Source organism: Podarcis cretensis (genome assembly GCF_951804945.1).
Source record: "Podarcis cretensis genome assembly, chromosome: 17".
Taxonomy (NCBI): Eukaryota; Metazoa; Chordata; class Lepidosauria; order Squamata; family Lacertidae; genus Podarcis; species Podarcis cretensis.
In genome coordinates, this window is record NC_137187.1 from 37,728,876 (window position 1) to 37,746,159 (window position 17,284).

Genomic DNA, 17,284 nt, shown 5'->3' on the forward strand with positions numbered 1-17,284 from the left:
CCACTGTATTTAAAATGCACCTCTGGATTATTTATGGGGCAAAGGAATTCATTCATCCCCCCCCAAAAAAATATAGTCTGGCCCCCCACTAGGTCTGAGGGACAGTGGACCAGCCCCCTGCTGGAAAAGTTTGCTGACCCCTGGCTAGCCTTTCTCCCTAGCATGTTATTTTTCAGTGAGCAGGGAGGGGATTTTGGGGCGGTGATAAGGAACACGGGAACCCCCCCCCCTGCCCACCTCAAGAAGTGTTACTGTCTTGGGGAGGCACCCAGGGCGGCCTGATCCAGAGGGTGGCACCGCCTGCCAGCCACCTACTCCCTAGAGTTGTGGGGCAGGCATTACAACTGCTGCAGATTTTTCTTGGGGATACAGCCACGGGGCAACTCGGAAGGGAGGAGGATAGAGGGCTCTGCCTCTCCTTGGCTCTGCTCCACCTACTGGGGGGGGGGGGGTCCAGTGGGCACCAGTGAGTTACCACTTTCCCCGGCTGAATCTAGTGGTCCTGGGCCCTAAAGAAGTCAAATTAGCCTCAACCGGAGCCAGGGCCTTTTCAACACTGGCTCCAGCCTGGTGGAAGGCTCTGTCTCATGAGACAAGGGCCCTGCAGGATCTGATTTCTTTCTGCAGGACCTGTAAGACAGAGTTGTTCAGCCTGGCCTTTGGCTTGGAGCCAATTTGATTCCCTCCCCCTCTATTTTTTCCTTTCTCCTTCTGTGATGGAACTCCTATTTGGGGACTTCCCTGGCTTTTTTCTGGCCCATGTAGGACCAGCCTTAGTGAAGACTTGACGTTTTTATCCCCAAAAAGTTTTTGATTTGAGTTTCCACTGAAAGGAGGCTGCATTTTAAATGTTTTAATGTTGTATTTTGATCCTGTTTTTTAAGTTGTATTTTGATCAATTGTTTTATATCCGGTTGTTAGCTGCCCTGAGCCCGGTCTTGGCTGGGGAGGGCGGGGTATAAATTATTATTATTATTATTATTATTATTGATCGTTCCACGGACGGCCTTTTCTATTAGGATGGGACGCCGCCGCTCTGCAGGAGAAGGGAGCTGGGCTCTGTACCGCAGGGCAGTGGTACCCACGGCTTCCACAGGAGGCGCTCCCGGGACGATCCTGGGAGGCTGCTCCTAAAGCGAGAAGCCGTGCAGAAAAGGACGCAGGAGGGGCCGGCAGGTGGGGCTGGGTGGGGGGTGGCCCAAGGGGCGGCTTGCCGCTGCTCCTTACGAGGAGCTGACCCCCTCCCCATGGCGTGCGGATGACACCCCCTCCCTCCTCCTCCCCCCCCCGCCCCAATCCTGAGTGGCACCAAATTTGAAATTCCTGCCGAGGCTCCTAAAGGAGACGCGCGGCGGGAGCGCGATCAAAAGTCGCCTCGGCTGCGCACGGGGAAATCCCGGCTGCCCGGGCGCGCCGAGGGGAGAGCGGGACGTGGTCTGGCGAGGCGAGGGGCGCAGAGGCAGCCAGGGCTGGAGGAGGAGGAGAAGGCAGTGGCGTAGCGTGGGTTGTCAGCACCCGGGGCAAGGCAAGTAATTTACGCCCCCTAACCCGTGGATTTGCGCCCCCTAACCCGTGGATTTGCGCCCCCTAACCCGTGGATTTGCGCCCCCTAACCCGTGGATTTGCACCCCCTAACCCGTGGATTTGCGCCCCCTAACCCGTGGATTTGCGCCCCCTAACCCTAACCCCCAGATGTTGCGCCCGGTGCGGCCCCCCCCCTCCCTGCAACCCCCAGGCTACGCCACTGGGAGAAGGGCGCCGCCTGGGTCCCTCCATCGCTGCCTCGCGCCTTGGAGAGGCCGCCTCCTCTCCTTCGCCCCTCGAGTCTCCAAGACCCCAAGTTAGTTCTCCTGCGGTTCTTTTTTTGCGCTCTCCTTCTTTCCTCCGCCCTCCCCGCGCCCCCTTTTCTCCATTCGTCTTCCGCATCTCCATCTCCCCTTTCTGCACGTTTCCAGCTCTGGCTGTGGATCTGCTTTTTCTGGCTCCGATTCGCCCACCCAAGTCTCTCTCGACCCTCCTGGCCGGGGTTTCTCGCGTCCTCTCCGCTGCTCCGGCCATTCCGTTTCTCCGAGCTGTTCCTTAGCTCGCCCAGCGACTACCAGGCTGCAGCCTTGAATGTCTCCGCGATCCTGCTGAGATCTCTCCATCTCCATCCTTTCTGCATCCTCCTGCCCGTTGCGATTCTCTCCCGCCCAGCCCCCTTTCCTCACCTTCCTCTCTGCCTTCTCCAGTTGAACTTCAGCCTGTCTGCCTACTTCGACCTGCCTGCCCGCCGGTCCACCCATTTCCTCTCCTCCTGTCCAGCCATCCTCCCGCCGCCCCCCCCCCCAGCCCCCTTCCTAGGCTGCGTCTCCCGTCCCCTCCTTCGCCTCCGTCTGCTGCTGGTCCCCAGTCGGTCGGTGCGCTCGCTGCCTGGGGTGCGCGCCTCCGCCGCCTGCGATGCAGCCACTCGCCGCTGCCAACCGCTCGCTCGTGCCCCCTCCCTGCCGAATGCAGCTCGCACACACACACGCGCACACCCTCACTCACACGCACACACACACGCGGCGCCGGGAGGGAGGGAGGGAGGCAGCGCGGCACAGTCAGACGGGCGAGCCAAGGGGAGCGATGAGGATCGGCGCCGTCGGGGGCAACGGGAGCCCTCTCGCCCACGCACGGGGGGCAGCCCGGCACCCCACAGCCGGACACCCCTGGCCCTGCACCGGGGTTTGCGGACGCTCCGCCGCTGCCTGCTACCGGGACAGAGCCAGCACCCAGGGGGTAAGAGGATGGAGATCAGCGACCCGCGGCACGTCGCCCCACGGATGTGCCCCTCTGCCCTCCTTGCCCCATGGGTTCTCCACCCACCTCCCCACGGGGACACCTCTTTCCCCCGAATGTGGCCCTTTCCCGCCACAGATTTGCCCTTCCCCATCCCTTGATTGCCTCCTCCCCATTTCTCCCCCCCCTCCCTCCCCCCTCCACGCCCTGTGCTAGAGATTTGCCTGCCCCTTCCTTAAATTCCATCCCACGCTCCCCAAATCTTGGGGAAGGGGGGGGGTTGTTCTTTTTTAAAAAATTCCCGTTGTTTACTCCTGTCTACAAAGCGATGTAGATTCACTGCCGCCCTCGCCAACCCAAATTGTAGAGAAAAGGGTTTGAGGGTCGGAGATTTCAGGAGACAAAGGGTTAATGGGAAAGTTTGTTCGGACCCTGAACCCCTTCTTCTCCACCCTCTTTCTCTGGGGCTGCCTGCTTGCTCACAGGGAGAGCCCCTGCTCACGCTCCAGGCACCCTTGCAGTTTGCGTTGCCAAACTCCTTGTTGTGTTGCCAAATTCCTGCTCTGCCAAACTCCTTCTTGACAAAACCTTTGCTCTCTTCCTTGACACAGTATTATTAACTGCTCTCATACTCTCTTCCTTAAATGTCCCTTCAAACTCCTTTCCCAATATGAAACTAGCCCTGGCTCCAGCCACTCAACCTCCAACTCAAATCAGCTTAGAACTGGAGGGAGATTACTTAGAAGTAGCTGATCTCAAGTAACCACCCTGCTCTTAGATCCCATCACAGGAATCCTGGACCCCATCATCCTGCCCAGTCTGTGGATCCCCATTTCTTGCCCCCAAACAGAGGAGGGGTTCTGGGTCTCATGTTGCTCATCCCCTAACAGCTACTGTGATGGATATTTTACATAAAACCTTTCTTGTTTTCAGCTTTTGAAACTTGGCTAGTTTATAACTTCAGAACTGCCGCATTCAGTCCAAAAATTGCAGCCTTCAACACTATTATTTCTCTCGCATAGTTTTACTTCTCTCTCTCTTCTCTGTCTCTCTTTTTTCCATTATCACAGCATTGTGTGATCTACCCCTGTGACCATATCAACTGAGACCCCTTCTCTGACTCTGCTCCCACACCAGGAATACTTTCTCTCTTCCTATACATTCTCTCTCCTGCCAGGAAGAAAGAATTAGTGGAGCAGCAGCAGAGGAATACAGCACTCGTACATTGCAGATTTTCAGAGGGGAGTTTCCACTGTTGTTCACAATGCACAGAGCCACATGGGCTGAACATCAGAGAGACTGTGGACCGTGGATCACACTTACCTGCATTGCCTTCCTTTGACCTCTGCCCACAGCTCCTAAAGTTATCAGCACTAACAGTAAGGAGGCATCTTGCCTGGAAAAAACCCTGGATGCTGTTTGAGTGGGAGGCGTCTAGGTCCATGGGGCTTGCTAACATCCATTGAAAAGACCTTGGCTATTACTGTGCTGGGGAGAATAACAGCCTTCGTTCTTGGGTAGACCTGGATTTTGATGTCTGAGACAAGAACTAGACTGGATGACTATGCCTCTGCTGGGGCCCTCTGCTCCACTGATTCTTGGTGATAATTGAGCAAAGAAACCTTTTCAAGAAGGCTTTCAGAGAACGCCTCTTTATCAAAAGCTTTTCCTGGGACGATACTTAGAGCACAGTTGAGTTTGGGTGGTGAGACATTTTAGCAAAGGTTCTGTTGTCTACTAACTGTGTACAACATGGCTGCAGGGGTGGCAACATGGCTGCCCTTTGCCCGGGCAGCAGCTGTGGGCTGGCTCCCACTGGCCAAGAAGCCCATGCCCAAGCCTCCTGCTGACAAGAAACGCCGCAGCGATGAGATCTTGGTAGTCAACGTCAGCGGGAAACGCTTCCAAACTTGGAAGAACACCTTGGACCGTTATCCGGATACCCTGCTGGGCAGCTCAGAGAAGGAATTCTTCTTTGACGAAGACAGCAAGGAGTACTTCTTTGACCGCGACCCAGAGATGTTCCGCCATATCCTCAACTTCTACCGCACTGGCAGACTCCATTACCCCCGCCAGGAGTGCATACAGGCCTTCGATGAAGAGCTGTCATTCTACGGCATCATCCCAGAGCTCATCGGCGACTGCTGCCTGGAGGAATATCGCGACCGCAAGAAGGAGAATGCCGAGCGCCTCGCTGAGGATGAAGAAGCAGAGATGACCAATGACACTGGCCTGCCACCAGACAGCACCTTCCGCCAGCGGCTCTGGAGAGCGTTCGAGAACCCCCACACCAGCACCATGGCTTTGGTCTTCTATTATGTGACTGGGTTCTTCATTGCCGTGTCAGTCATTGCCAATGTGGTGGAGACCATCCCATGCCGGCCCTCTCCTGGGAGGAAGAAGAACTTGCCCTGTGGAGATCGCTTCCCCAAGGCTTTCTTCTGCATGGACACAGCTTGCGTCCTCATCTTCACCTTTGAGTATCTCATGCGCCTCTTTGCCGCCCCAAGCCGATTCAAGTTCATGAAGAGCGTGATGAGCATCATTGACGTGGTTGCCATCATGCCCTATTACATTGGGCTGGTGATGCCAGAAAACGAGAATGTCAGCGGGGCCTTCGTGACGCTGAGGGTGTTCCGTGTCTTCCGTATCTTCAAGTTCTCACGCCACTCGCAAGGGCTGAGGATCCTGGGATACACCCTCAAGAGCTGTGCCTCTGAGCTGGGCTTCCTGCTCTTTTCACTCACCATGGCCATCATAATCTTTGCCACCGTTATGTTCTATGCTGAGAAGGGCACTGCGTCCACCAACTTCACCAGCATCCCTGCTGCCTTCTGGTACACCATCGTCACCATGACCACACTTGGGTGAGTTGCGCACATCCTTGACATAATCACCAAAGGTTTGGCCTCAGTCCCCCACCAACACTACATTCTTCCTCTGCCCTCCTGGAAACCTCATTTCCAGAATCCCCACGTGGACCTCTTGATGGCTGTGCCACCCACTAGCACCCTTGCTTTGTTCAAAAGCACCTCTGACCCAGACTGGTCCCAGACAATGGGATTTGAGGGCTTTCCCTTAGAGGTATGTTACCTCAATGAGACAAGTGAATCCATTGGTGCACTAAAGTCACTTTAGACTCTTGGCCTTATGGAAAAGCCCCTCTTGAGATGGCGATGTGCATTACTTACCTTACCTCGACGTGTGGTAAACCAGCCTTGCTGCATTCAGAGGCCCTCCTGCTCAGTCCGCTGAGTGGAGCCCTGAAGTTCTGCTCTGGTGGTACCAGCATAGACGGCATCTCCCTTGTTCCAAGTTGGAAATAAGTTCCAAGTGCTTAGGAGGTGGATAAGCATGGAGACCATACACAGAGCTATGCTGGGAAAACAGGGTTCTGTTCAGCTGGGAGTGGGCCACCTCTCTTTCCTTTAATGTTTTGACATTAAAGTCAAGCATTTTGTGAACTGGGTCTGCCTAGCTTTCTCTCAGCCACCAAAACACCAGAAAACCGGTCCAGATTTCTGACAGTCCCCAAGTGGGGAAAAGAACATGGCCCCTCACACCTGAATGGTCCAGGTAGCTGTGTGGCACTGTCTTGCAAGGAGCCCTTCAAAAAGTGTTGTGCAAGATGGGGAGGTGCCCAGAAGGGAACCAGCAAGGGGTGGGGTGGTCTGCTGGTGCCAAGGAAGCAGAAGCAGCGAAGAGAAATATGGGTGGGAAGAAGAGTCAGATTGCGGGAAAGGGCTGGGAACGCAGGGAGTAGGGAGCGTTTTCCTAGGAAAGAGAAGCACTTTTGCGTCTACTATGGGTGAGAACTTTATCATGCCCCTCCCAAAATAACATTTCCTTCAGTGCAATGCTCATACCCTCCCTTTCCCCTACGGTTTTCTGGCATGCTTGGACTGCAAGCGGTTGCTGTGCTGTTTTGTAGCACTGGTATTCCCTGTTCAGATTTCACGCTGGAATCCTGAATTTGGATATATTCATTTTAGCATGGTTCCCTTCCTGCGGGAAAATCAAATACTGATTTGGGTGTTTGTAGTTGTGTGCGTGGTGCATGTCTGATCCTCAGAAACTGGTACAGTATTGGAATTCTGGCATTTCAGAATGTTGGCCGTATCCAGGGCCAGTTGACTTTCCTGGGCCAATTGACTGCCTCACTTTTTGTCTGGACTCTGCTGGATATCTTCCATGACATCAGAACAAGAGTAGAAAATCTGGTGTCTCATCAGATTTCTACATAATGTTTCACTTTCCAGTTTATTTCAGGGCTCTGTTGGGGCTGCATTAGCCTCCTCCCCGAGGCTACCAAAAAAAAAGGATGAGGACTATTAATATCGTGCCATCAGTGTACCTTCAGTAAAAGACAAGTCCCTGCCCCAAAGAGTTTAGAGAGCCCGAAGGGGCAACAGAAGGACCGGAGGAAGCAGCAATAATAATAATAATAATGATAATAATAATAATAATTTATTATTTGTACCCCGCCCATCTGGCTGGGTTTCCCCAGCCACTCTGGGCGGCTTCCAACAAAGATGAAAAATACACTAAAATGTCACATATTAAAAACTTCCCTGAACAGGGCTGCCTTCAGATGTCTTCTGAATGTCAGGTAGTTGTTTATCGCTTTGGCATCTGGTGGGAGGGCGCTCCACAGGGAGGGCGCCACCACCGAGAAGGCCCTCTGCCTGGTTCCCTGTAACTTGGCCTCTCGCAGTGAGGGAACCGCCAGAAGGCCCTCGGAGCTGGACCTCAGTGTCCGGGCAGAACGATGGGGGAGGAGACGCTCCTTCAGATATACTGGACCCAAGGCCATTTAGGGCTTTAAAGGTCAGCACCAACACTTTGAATTGTGCTCGCAAGGGATGAATGCAATGTGTGTTTCTGTGGAGGGAATTATTTGGAATGTTTTGTGTGCTAGTTTTGCAGACAGTGTTTTTGGAGGCTCTGCAACCCAGGGTGATTAACAAAGGGCTTTCTTGTACCCCATATATTAATGAAGCATCCATCACTGGCGCCGTCTATTTCTGCATGGCCTGCAAGTGGGTTCCCAACTGAACGAGGATGTTTTATTGTTATTGGGAGGTGTCAGGGGTTCAGTGTTGAATCAAAGTTGGTGAGATTTAAAACCCACCAGCTTCCATCTGGGAGAGATTATAACAGTGCACTGAGACTGCAGGAGGCCTGGCAATTTGTTTCACTTTTCACCCTTCCTTTGAGAAACTCCAAGAGAGGGGAGCACAGGGGTTACCCACTCCCCCATTTTATCTTTACAACAACCCTGTGAGGTAGGTTTTTGCTGAAGGAAGTGCCCCTGGCTCAGAGTGAGCTTGATGGCGACACTCTAACCACTATGCACAACTGCCTTGGGAGCATCTCAGTGCTGCTTGAAGGAAGGAGTAGAGGTGGATCTTGACTGTGAGAAAAAGGAATCCATAAGGCAGAGCTGGGGAAACCTCCAGGTGATGCTGAACTATCCCTGACCACTGGATGTGTCAACTGGGGGTGGTGGGAGCTGAAGCCCACCACATTTGGAGGGGAGCAGGGTCCTGTCTACAAATCAGAGAGGAATGGGATCTGAACTGATAGACAGGTCTGGCAGCTGAGACATAGTGCTTGCCCATCTAGGGTTCCTGGGTCTGCGAGTGTTGTGTCATGGGTTCTGACCTCTTTCTCAGAGTTTCCAGGCAAAGGAGTAAAATGCAACTTCTCTCAGTGCCCATGCCATATGAAAAAATAAAGTGGGGTGCCTCTGCTTTACCAAAAGTGCTATAAAGTTATAATGCAGCAGATGGTACTGCCTGGCCTGAGCTCTAGCTGGTGGCTAGATCCCACTTCCCTGTCCATCAACTGCCATACCAGACATGCCACACACGGGCAGATCTTGCTACCCATCCCACTAGGTGCAAGTCGCAGCCTCCTCCGGCCTTGCTGCCACCCCCCACATCTAGATGCAACCCCTGCTTTTCCAGGCACTTTGCACATGCTCGGAGATACTTTTCGCATGTGCCAAGGATAAGCTCTGCTGTTCCAAACAGATGCAAGGACCAGGCTAGGTTATGGCATAGAATTCGTCGTCGCAGGGAGGGAAGCGACAAGATAAGGAATTTGCGGGGTACCACCTGGCCTCTGTGAATGTTTTCTGGCCTGCTTCCGATCAGGGAATGAATGAATAAATGAATGAATGAATGAATGAGCAATTTCCCAGATCGCTGGACGGGTGGGAGGGGGCTATTTATTATCCTACCAATTGGAACTGCTGCTCTGCTTGAGGCTGAGAGAGTCTGGATGATGGATGAGCTGAGGAAGCCATTGGAGGTGACTTCCGATCTTCTGCACCCCAAAGGGGAGGCTGCGGTTCAGTGAGGTAATAGGACAGCCAGTAATAAGGCTATAGGGCTATAGGGCAGAAGGAGCACGCTTGTTCAGAGACGCTCTGGAGTATGATCCCCTCCCCAATGAACCAGCATTCCTCTGCAGTGGTATTTTCTGCACATTTCAAGCCAGTGAAGGGAAACCAGTTCCTGCAGAGCTGGGACAAACTGAGGCTTGGTTTGGAAATCCAGATTAAAGGCTGGGGCTCTGGGTCAGGATTGATGGGAGCTCACGGCAGAGGAGCAGGCGATAAACAGGTGGTAACCGGTTAGGATGGAAAAAGGAATCATCTTTCTTTCACACATTGCCCTGTCCAAACTTAATGAGAATCCACTGGTTGCTATAACATTTCCCCAATGTCAGCAGCTGAGCTAGCAAGAACTCTTGGCTCCCCCCTTCCCCAGCCCCCACTAGGCCTCTGCTGAGAACTACAATCCTCAATAAATCCATGCCACAATTCCTGAGCCCTTTCTCATCCTCTCCCAGCCCTCAGAGCTGAGGTATATCGAACCTTGGGAGCCCTGGTTCCTGCCCCTTCTCTCCTCTCCTGAAACCCAGCAGTTCCCATTATTGGGAAGCTTTAATTAGCTGCCTTGTTCCCATCCGCTCAATTAAGTTTTAATAACTCGCCTGTGCGTGTGCCAGCGAGGCACCCGCTGTCTGCAAACCACCACCCCAGTTCCCAGCATTGATGAGCTGCCTGTGCAATACACCCTGAAGCGCATTAACGAACAGCGGCTTCTGCTTCTGCTGATGTCCTTTTTCCACAAAAAAGAGGGGCCTAAAGGTGCCCTGGCCACTTCCAACCCCCCCTAACACCCCGCACTGGAATTGAGCCACAAAGGCAGATGTCTTGGGCATCCTCTTCCACAACCCACCCCCCTCCGCTCTGAATAAAGTCTCTTTTGTGTCTCACTGCAATCTTTGCTGGCTCTTCTCCATCTTGCGCTCCTGCATCGCTTCCCCTTTATGCTGGGTGAGTGCAGACTGGCCTTTAGCAGTCTGATACCCTGGCGCAGTGGGTTAAACCACAGAGCCTAGGACTTGCTGATCAGAAGGTCGGCAATTCGAATCCCCACGACGGGGTGAGCTCCCATTGCTCGGTCCCTGCTCCTGCCAACCTAGCAGTTCGAAAGCATGAAGTGCAAGTAGATAAATAGGTACCGCTCCGGCGGGAAGGTAAACGGCATTTCCGTGCGCTGCTCTGGTTCGCCAGAAGCCGCTTAGTCATGCTGGCCACATGACCCGGAAGCTGTACGCCGGCTCCCTCGGCCAATAAAGCGAGATGAGCGCCGCAACCCCAGAGTCGGTCATGACTGGACCTAACGGTCAGGGGTCCCTTTACCTTTACCTTAAGCGGTCAGAATATTAACACGGGCTCACCATCGCCACGACAACCACCGTGGGCCCTGCAGCTCCTTTGGTCTAACAGTGGCAATTCCCGATTCCTCATCCGTGAGGCCACCACCTGCCCTGCCCTTCCTGTACCCTTTGCTTCACAGGAAGCCCCTCACAGCGACCAGCCCCATCTCAGTTCTACCTCCTGTGGAGTGCCTTGCAGTAGGGCTGGCATGGCCTAGGGCACTAGTTGTTGTACCTCACAAAAACCCGAAGATCTGGAGTCAAAAGCCAACGCAGTCATGGAGTTGTACGTTCAAAGCACTCTGGTATCACCTGAGTCACGGAGAATCCCGGGAGCTGTTATTTGTTATGGGCCTTTGAGGTCAGCACCCTGAACAAATGGCGGCTAACAGGATGCTTTGGAGGAAGCCATGACTGGTAGAAAAGTCTTGGGCAAGTCCAATTTCTTTTTTTTTTTTTAATATATTTATTAAGGTTTTACAAAACAAAGAAGGTTAGTAAAGCAAAATAACAAGATAAAAGAAATACAAAGATACACAGGAAAAATTTCAAAATACAAAATACAAAAGGAAAAAGAAAAACACTTAAAAATAAATCCATCTTTTCTTTGTCTTATACTTCCTTTACTTATTTCCCTGACTCCCTCACACCTCCCTTTTCTGTATTCCAATTCACATTATTTAGTTCAGCAAATCCTTTCCCTCTTTGTTTTTAATCTTAATCCAATATCTTAACACATTATAACTTTATATTTTCATCTGTTATCAATCTATTTTTACAGATTCATTTTAACCTTGTTGCTAAAACCACTTCGTTTCAGTCCAACATCATTTTAACTTCCAATAATTTTGCAATATTTCTGCAGATAATCTTTAAATTTCTTCCAGTCTTCTTCCACCAACTCTTCTCCCTGGTCCCGGATTCTGCCAGTCATTTCTGCCAACTCCATATAGTCAATTACTTTCATCTGCCATTCTTCCAGAGTGGGTAGATCTTGTGTCTTCCAATACTTTGCGATAAGTATTCTTGCTGCTGTTGTGGCGTACATAAAGAAAGTTCTTTGGGCAAGTCCAATTTCATTGCCTCCATCTGTAATACAATTGAACTCCCTCCATCTGTAACAGTGAATTACTTCATATTTTAATACAAATTCTCTCTCTCTCTCTCTCTCTCTCTCTCTCTCTCTCTCTCTCTCTGTGTGTGTGTGTGTGTGTGTGTGGACTGGTACCTGGGAGGTGAGATTCAAATCTTGACTCAGCTGTGAAGTTTACTAGGTGACCTTGGGCCAATCACCATTTCTCAGCCTAACCTACCTCACAGGGTTGTTGTGAGGATAAAATGGAGATGGGGGGAACCATGCATGCCAACTTGAGCTCCTTGAAGGAAAAGTGGGGTATAAAGGTAACAGAAAAAACAAAGCACGCATGTTTGCTGCAGTTGGCTGGTTCTTTCAAATCAATGCGTAAAACTTACCCGCTATCTCTCGGCCTCGCTGTCTAACTAGTTATCAAGTCACAGTGCTGTTGTAGGTAGAAGCCACACTGAGCAGAAGTCTTCCTTTCTACTTGCCTCTTAAATGGACAGAACTCCTCTCAGGATCTAAAGAGGCAACTCTTTGTCTCCTAAGTTTGCAACAGACACAGGCTGTCCAATTCCTTCACACTAATATCAGAGAGCCTTTTTATTTTTATTTTTTAAATCCCTAGGCCCTTCGTGCGGGGAACCTCCAGATGTTATTAATCTACAACCCCCATCAGCCCTAGCAAGCATGGCCAATAGGCAGGAATTGTGGGAATTGTAGTTCAGCAACATCTGGAGGGTCCAGCGTTCCCCAGACCTGCCCAAGTCTTTACTTTCTCCATGCCTTCTGCCTTCATTACAGGTAGCTTCTACAGACAGATCTCTGCTTTTCAGTACCCTGCCTTCACTTTACTGACTCCTGGACAGAATTCCTTAACCATACAGCATCTCTGCTGCCTCTGCACCATCCTGCCAACAGCATAGGGCCTCTCTTGTCCCTGAGATGATAAGTCCTAGAGTTTTGGAACCTGTGGCCCACCCACATATTGTCGGACTCCAGCTCCCATCAGCCCCAGCCAGCACAGCCAATAGTCAGGGATGATAGGAGTTGCAGTCCAATGGCAACTGGTTCCTCATTCTGCTTTAAAGGCACCCTCCTTTCATTGGCACCTTCTCCATTTCCCGCCTCCTCCACTTCCCCTTCACTGTGTCCTTTGCCCCCCCTTGCTATGTTGCTTCTCAGGGAGCCTTTCGCCCTCTGGGCGTTGGTGGACTACAACTCCCATCAGCCTAGACTATTAGCCCCAGTAGCTGATGGGAGATGTAGTTCAGCAACTGGAGGACCAAAGCTTCCCTCCCCCTGCTTTAGGCTTCTCTACCACCTAGTAGGCGCTGTGGGTTAAAGCCTCAGCGCCTAGGGCTTGCCGATCGAAAGGTCGGCGGTTCGAATCCCTGCGGCGGGGTGCGCTCCCGCTGCTCGGTCCCAGCGCCTGCCAACCTAGCAGTTCGAAAGCACCTCCGGGTGCAAGTAGATAAATAGGGACCGCTTACCAGCGGGAAGGTAAACGGCGTTTCCGTGTGCGGCTCTGGCTCTGGCTCGCCAGAGCAGCGATGTCACGCTGGCCACGTGACCCGGAAGTGTCTCCGGACAGCGCTGGCCCCTGGCCTCTTAAGTGAGATGGGCGCACAACCCCAGAGTCTGTCAAGACTGGCCCGTACGGGCAGGGGTACCTTTACCTTTACCTTTACCACCTAGTAGACCAGCATTCACTCAGTTTTCTCGTCCTCACACCCGCCCAGCTAACTGGTTCCAAGGACTTAGCAAAAGCTCTCCATGCATGGCAGAATGAATTAAATGCAGCTCTGGTGCAGCAGTCCTGTGCAAACAGGCATCCTGAGCATAAGTTCTAGGAAAGGCATTCGGGAACATGCAAGTGTCTCTTCCTGCACCTCCACACCACTCCAGATACAGCTGCACCTCAGCCCCAGCTGCTGCACTCTAGGGTACCCTACCCCTTTGATTCTTCATTTTCACTGGAGGATTTCAAGGGGAACTGCCCGCTTGGCCTCTTGTGCTGGGGGTGATTCCAGCCCTGGGCTTCCCCCAACCCCGATGCAGCCAGGTCAGCAATTTCAAGCTTTTATTGTTGTTGCTGAGTAATTTATTTTTATGGGCTAAGTCACTTAATGTGTAACCAAAGGGAGGAGAATGAAATAAATAAATTTCCAGGCAGTGAAGGAGCGTCCGTAGGAATTGAATTATTTATGGTCAGCTGGGAAGAGAGGAGAGAACTGGCTGCCACTGAAACTGGAATTCTGATCAAACACTTGCAATGTAAAAAAAGGGTTTCTGCTGGAGAGCAGGGTGTCGGCTGCAAGAGCATGGGGGGCAAGGAGAAGACCAAAGTGGGGTGCGAATGGCTGGCGGCAGGTAGGCTATGGGATGGGGCAGGTGGGGGGGGGCAGAGATGGAGTCCAAGAAGAACTCTATTGATCGAATCTGTGTTCAGACAGGTAACCAGGTTTGGGGAGGGGGTAGCAGTGGCCTTTAGAAGCTAGGAGACTTTTCCCGCCCATAACAAGTCTAGTTTTTAAGAAAATAAGAACATAATAATAGGCCTGCTGGATCTGGTCAAAGGTGTGGGAATGTTCAGAGATGCAGGAGAGGATATATTGTCTGATAATAGCCTTTCCAACTTGTATTAGCAAGTTCACAAATTAGCTGAGTAACATTCCCCCTTTTAAACCTGCAGTGGATGCGTTTGCTCAGGCTCGCTAAAGCCTCTATAATAACTGTTCTGGTATTTCCCCCTTATTCCTTCATAAAAGATAAGACATGACACAGTCTTCTATAAAAGTATAAAAAGGTTTACTCACACATCATTCTGTTCACAATAGGATCCCAGAAGGCAGACTTAGTTTGGAAAAGTAACATATACCTAGAAACTATCTCATAAGGAGACAGTCCCTTTGTCCTCTCTTGGCTGGAGGGCATCTTTGGCTAAGCAGATGTTGCTTCTTTGATGCATGTAGTCAAAGGAGAGAGAGAGAGAGAGAGAGATGGCTGCCCTGCTCTGTGCTTTTGTCATTACCCGCACAGGTGAGGCCACACCCACCTCTAGTCACATGCAGAGGAAGTCTGTCCCAGCCCAGAAGGAAACAGAAATTTACCTGCTGGCTGGACAAACATTCCTCCCCATGTGTAAACATGTTCTCTCTAGGAATGTTGTACTTGACTGCTCTTGTGTTTCACATCCCACAAAAGGCACATACAGCATCTTGCTCTCACAGTGGCCTACCAGATGCTCATGAGAAGCTGGCGGACAGGACCCAAGTGCAACAGCGACTGGCATTTAAAGGCATACTGCCTCTGGCAAGTGAAGGCAGAACTTCGCCACTGTGCCCAGAAGTCCTGGCTTTTGTCCGGGGTTCCACCTCAACCTTGCAGATTCTTCCACAGCTCCATTCTGCCAGGCCTTAGCCTGCACTGGCTCTGGTTAGGGAGGCAGCAATTTTCAAATCAAAAGTTGGCAACTGCCCGCCGGTAGAAGTGCGTTTCCCAGCATTTGAGTGGAACGTAGGCCTGAGAATGCATTAAAACTATAAAATGCAACACATACCAAAATGCCACAAAAGCCCATGTGGAAAGAAAGAAAGAAAGAAAGAAAGAAAGAAAGAAAGAAAGAAAGAAAGAAAAAGAAAAAGTCGGCGGGCCTGAGACAGAGCTGACTATCAGGATAAGACTTGCTTCTAAACACCAAATCCATTCTTCAAAATGTCGAGGTTTGGCCCGATAATAAATGTTGGAAATGTAAAGAGACCGAAGGTACATTCTTTCACCTTTGGTGGACATGCCCAAGGATTAAGACTTTCTGGGAGATGATCTATAATGAAATGAAAAAGGTATTTAAATATACCTTTCTGAAGAAACCAGAGGCCTTTCTCCTGGGCATGGTCGGCCAATTGGTGCCAAAGAAGGACAGAACATTTTTTATGTATGCAACAACAGCAGCAAGATTACTCATCGCGAAGTATTGGAAGACACAAGATTTACCCACCCGGGAAGAATGGCAGATGAAGTTGATGGACTATATGGAACTGGTGGAAATGACTGGCAGAATCCGAGACCAGGGAGAAGAGTCGGTGGAAGAAGACTGGAAAAAGTTTAACGATTATTTATGGAAATATTGTAAAATTAATGAATGTTAGAAAAAAGGTGGAATGAAGCTATATAGCTTTGGCAGAAATGTTAGAAGGAACTAGGTATAGATAGATTGTTAATGCATTAAAAGGGAAAAAAAACTAGGCTATAATATGTTAAAATTAACTTTAAGATAGAAAATAGATGAAGATGGAAAGGACTTGCTGAAATAGTTAATTGAAGTGGAATACAAAAAGGGAGGCGTTGAGGAAGTCAATGAAACAAGTGTATGAAAGTTAAGATTTGAAAATATTGGAAGTGTTTTTAATTGTTTTTGTTTTGTTTTGTTAATTTAATGTTTTGTGTAGTGTTTTTGTTTTTGTTTCTGTTTTTGTATGTTCAAATTTTCTTTTTTCTTTTTGTAATTTCCAAAATCATAATAAATATTATTTAAAAAACAAAATGTTGAGGTTTGGCTTTGGTGAAATCTCTTCTAAGGATAGAATGCAGTTTGAAATGGGGTTCATCAACCCCAGTATCTCTTTCCACTGCTAGGACACAAACGAAAAATGAGGCAGGGAACATTTTGGCCGAGGTACAGGGTGCATTCCCTTCAGTACCCCAAACTACAGCCAATCTTATCTATTGTGGAAGGCTTCCAGATCTGAAGATCTTACTGTTTTCCAGGTTGTGTGTAAGCCACACTAAAGAAATAAATATTCTGTAGCAGGATCATCCAAATTGTGCACCAGAGAAAGCAGGAATCTGTGTTCTGTGTAAAATTATTCACGCTACTCTTCCTGCTGGGACTTATGGATATACAGTTAGAAAAGGACTATGGAACTTTGTTACAATACATGATTACGGCTGCGAGACTTTGATATGCACAAAGATGGAAGGACCCATTATTGCCAACAACAGAAGACTTAGCTGAGATGGCAAAACTGACATGTTTAATCAGAGGAAAGTCATGGTTAACAATGGTTAAAGATTGGAAATAGACTTTTTGCGTGGAAAAGAAAAAGAAATAATGACATTTGGATTTGAAGATTGAAGATAATGTTTGTTTATAGAAAGTGGCTTTATGGGTGTTATATTGGAGTAAGTGAAGTGAATTTGTGTGTGTGTGTGTGTGTGTGTGTGTGTGTGTGTGTGTGTATACACATACAAATTTTATATATATATATATATATATATATATATATGCGCAACATATATAATTATATATATAATAGCGACAGATGAAGAACTGGAAGTCCCTTACCTTCTGAATTTTATTTTTCTCTCTCTTTTAACCTCTTTTCTTTTTCTTCATTTCTCTCTTTCTCTTTCTTTATTCCTTTCTCCCCACCCCTTCTATTTATGTGTTTATTGTATTTAGATCAAAGTTTTAGTTTCAACAAAAAAAGAATATTTATTTGATATTAAGTTTTGTCTTTTTATCTGTAAACCCGAATAAAATTTATTCAAAACAAACATTAAAATTATTCACACTAAGTACATTTGCAAAAAAAATAAAAAAAATTCTTCGTTTGCGTATAATATATTCTGCTCCAGCTAGTCATGGGAAACTTGGAGCACTGTGAAGCACTAAAGCATTTTATCCAGGCACCTGTTTGGCTTCTGAGA

The 17,284-nt window shown here is 49.5% G+C and overlaps 1 protein-coding gene and 1 long non-coding RNA gene across 3 annotated transcripts in view; one reads left to right on the forward strand and one right to left on the reverse strand.

Moving 5' to 3' along the window:
- The window catches only part of LOC307206799, a 335,840-nt gene that overhangs the window by 163,939 nt on the left and 154,617 nt on the right, over positions 1-17,284 (reverse strand). The window lies entirely within an intron of this gene.
- The window catches only part of KCND1 (potassium voltage-gated channel subfamily D member 1), a 74,706-nt gene continuing 59,170 nt past the window's right edge, over positions 1,749-17,284 (forward strand). The window contains exons 1-2 of one of the 2 annotated variants that reach the window (XM_079960050.1): positions 1,749-1,840; positions 3,831-5,627. In XM_079960050.1, coding sequence (XP_079816176.1) covers positions 4,513-5,627 — 1,115 coding nt within the window. In that variant the 5' untranslated portion in view covers positions 1,749-1,840; positions 3,831-4,512. Of the gene's footprint in view, positions 1,841-2,543; positions 2,761-3,830; positions 5,628-17,284 lie in introns of those variants that run through there. The other variant, XM_079960049.1, reaches the window with a different exon arrangement.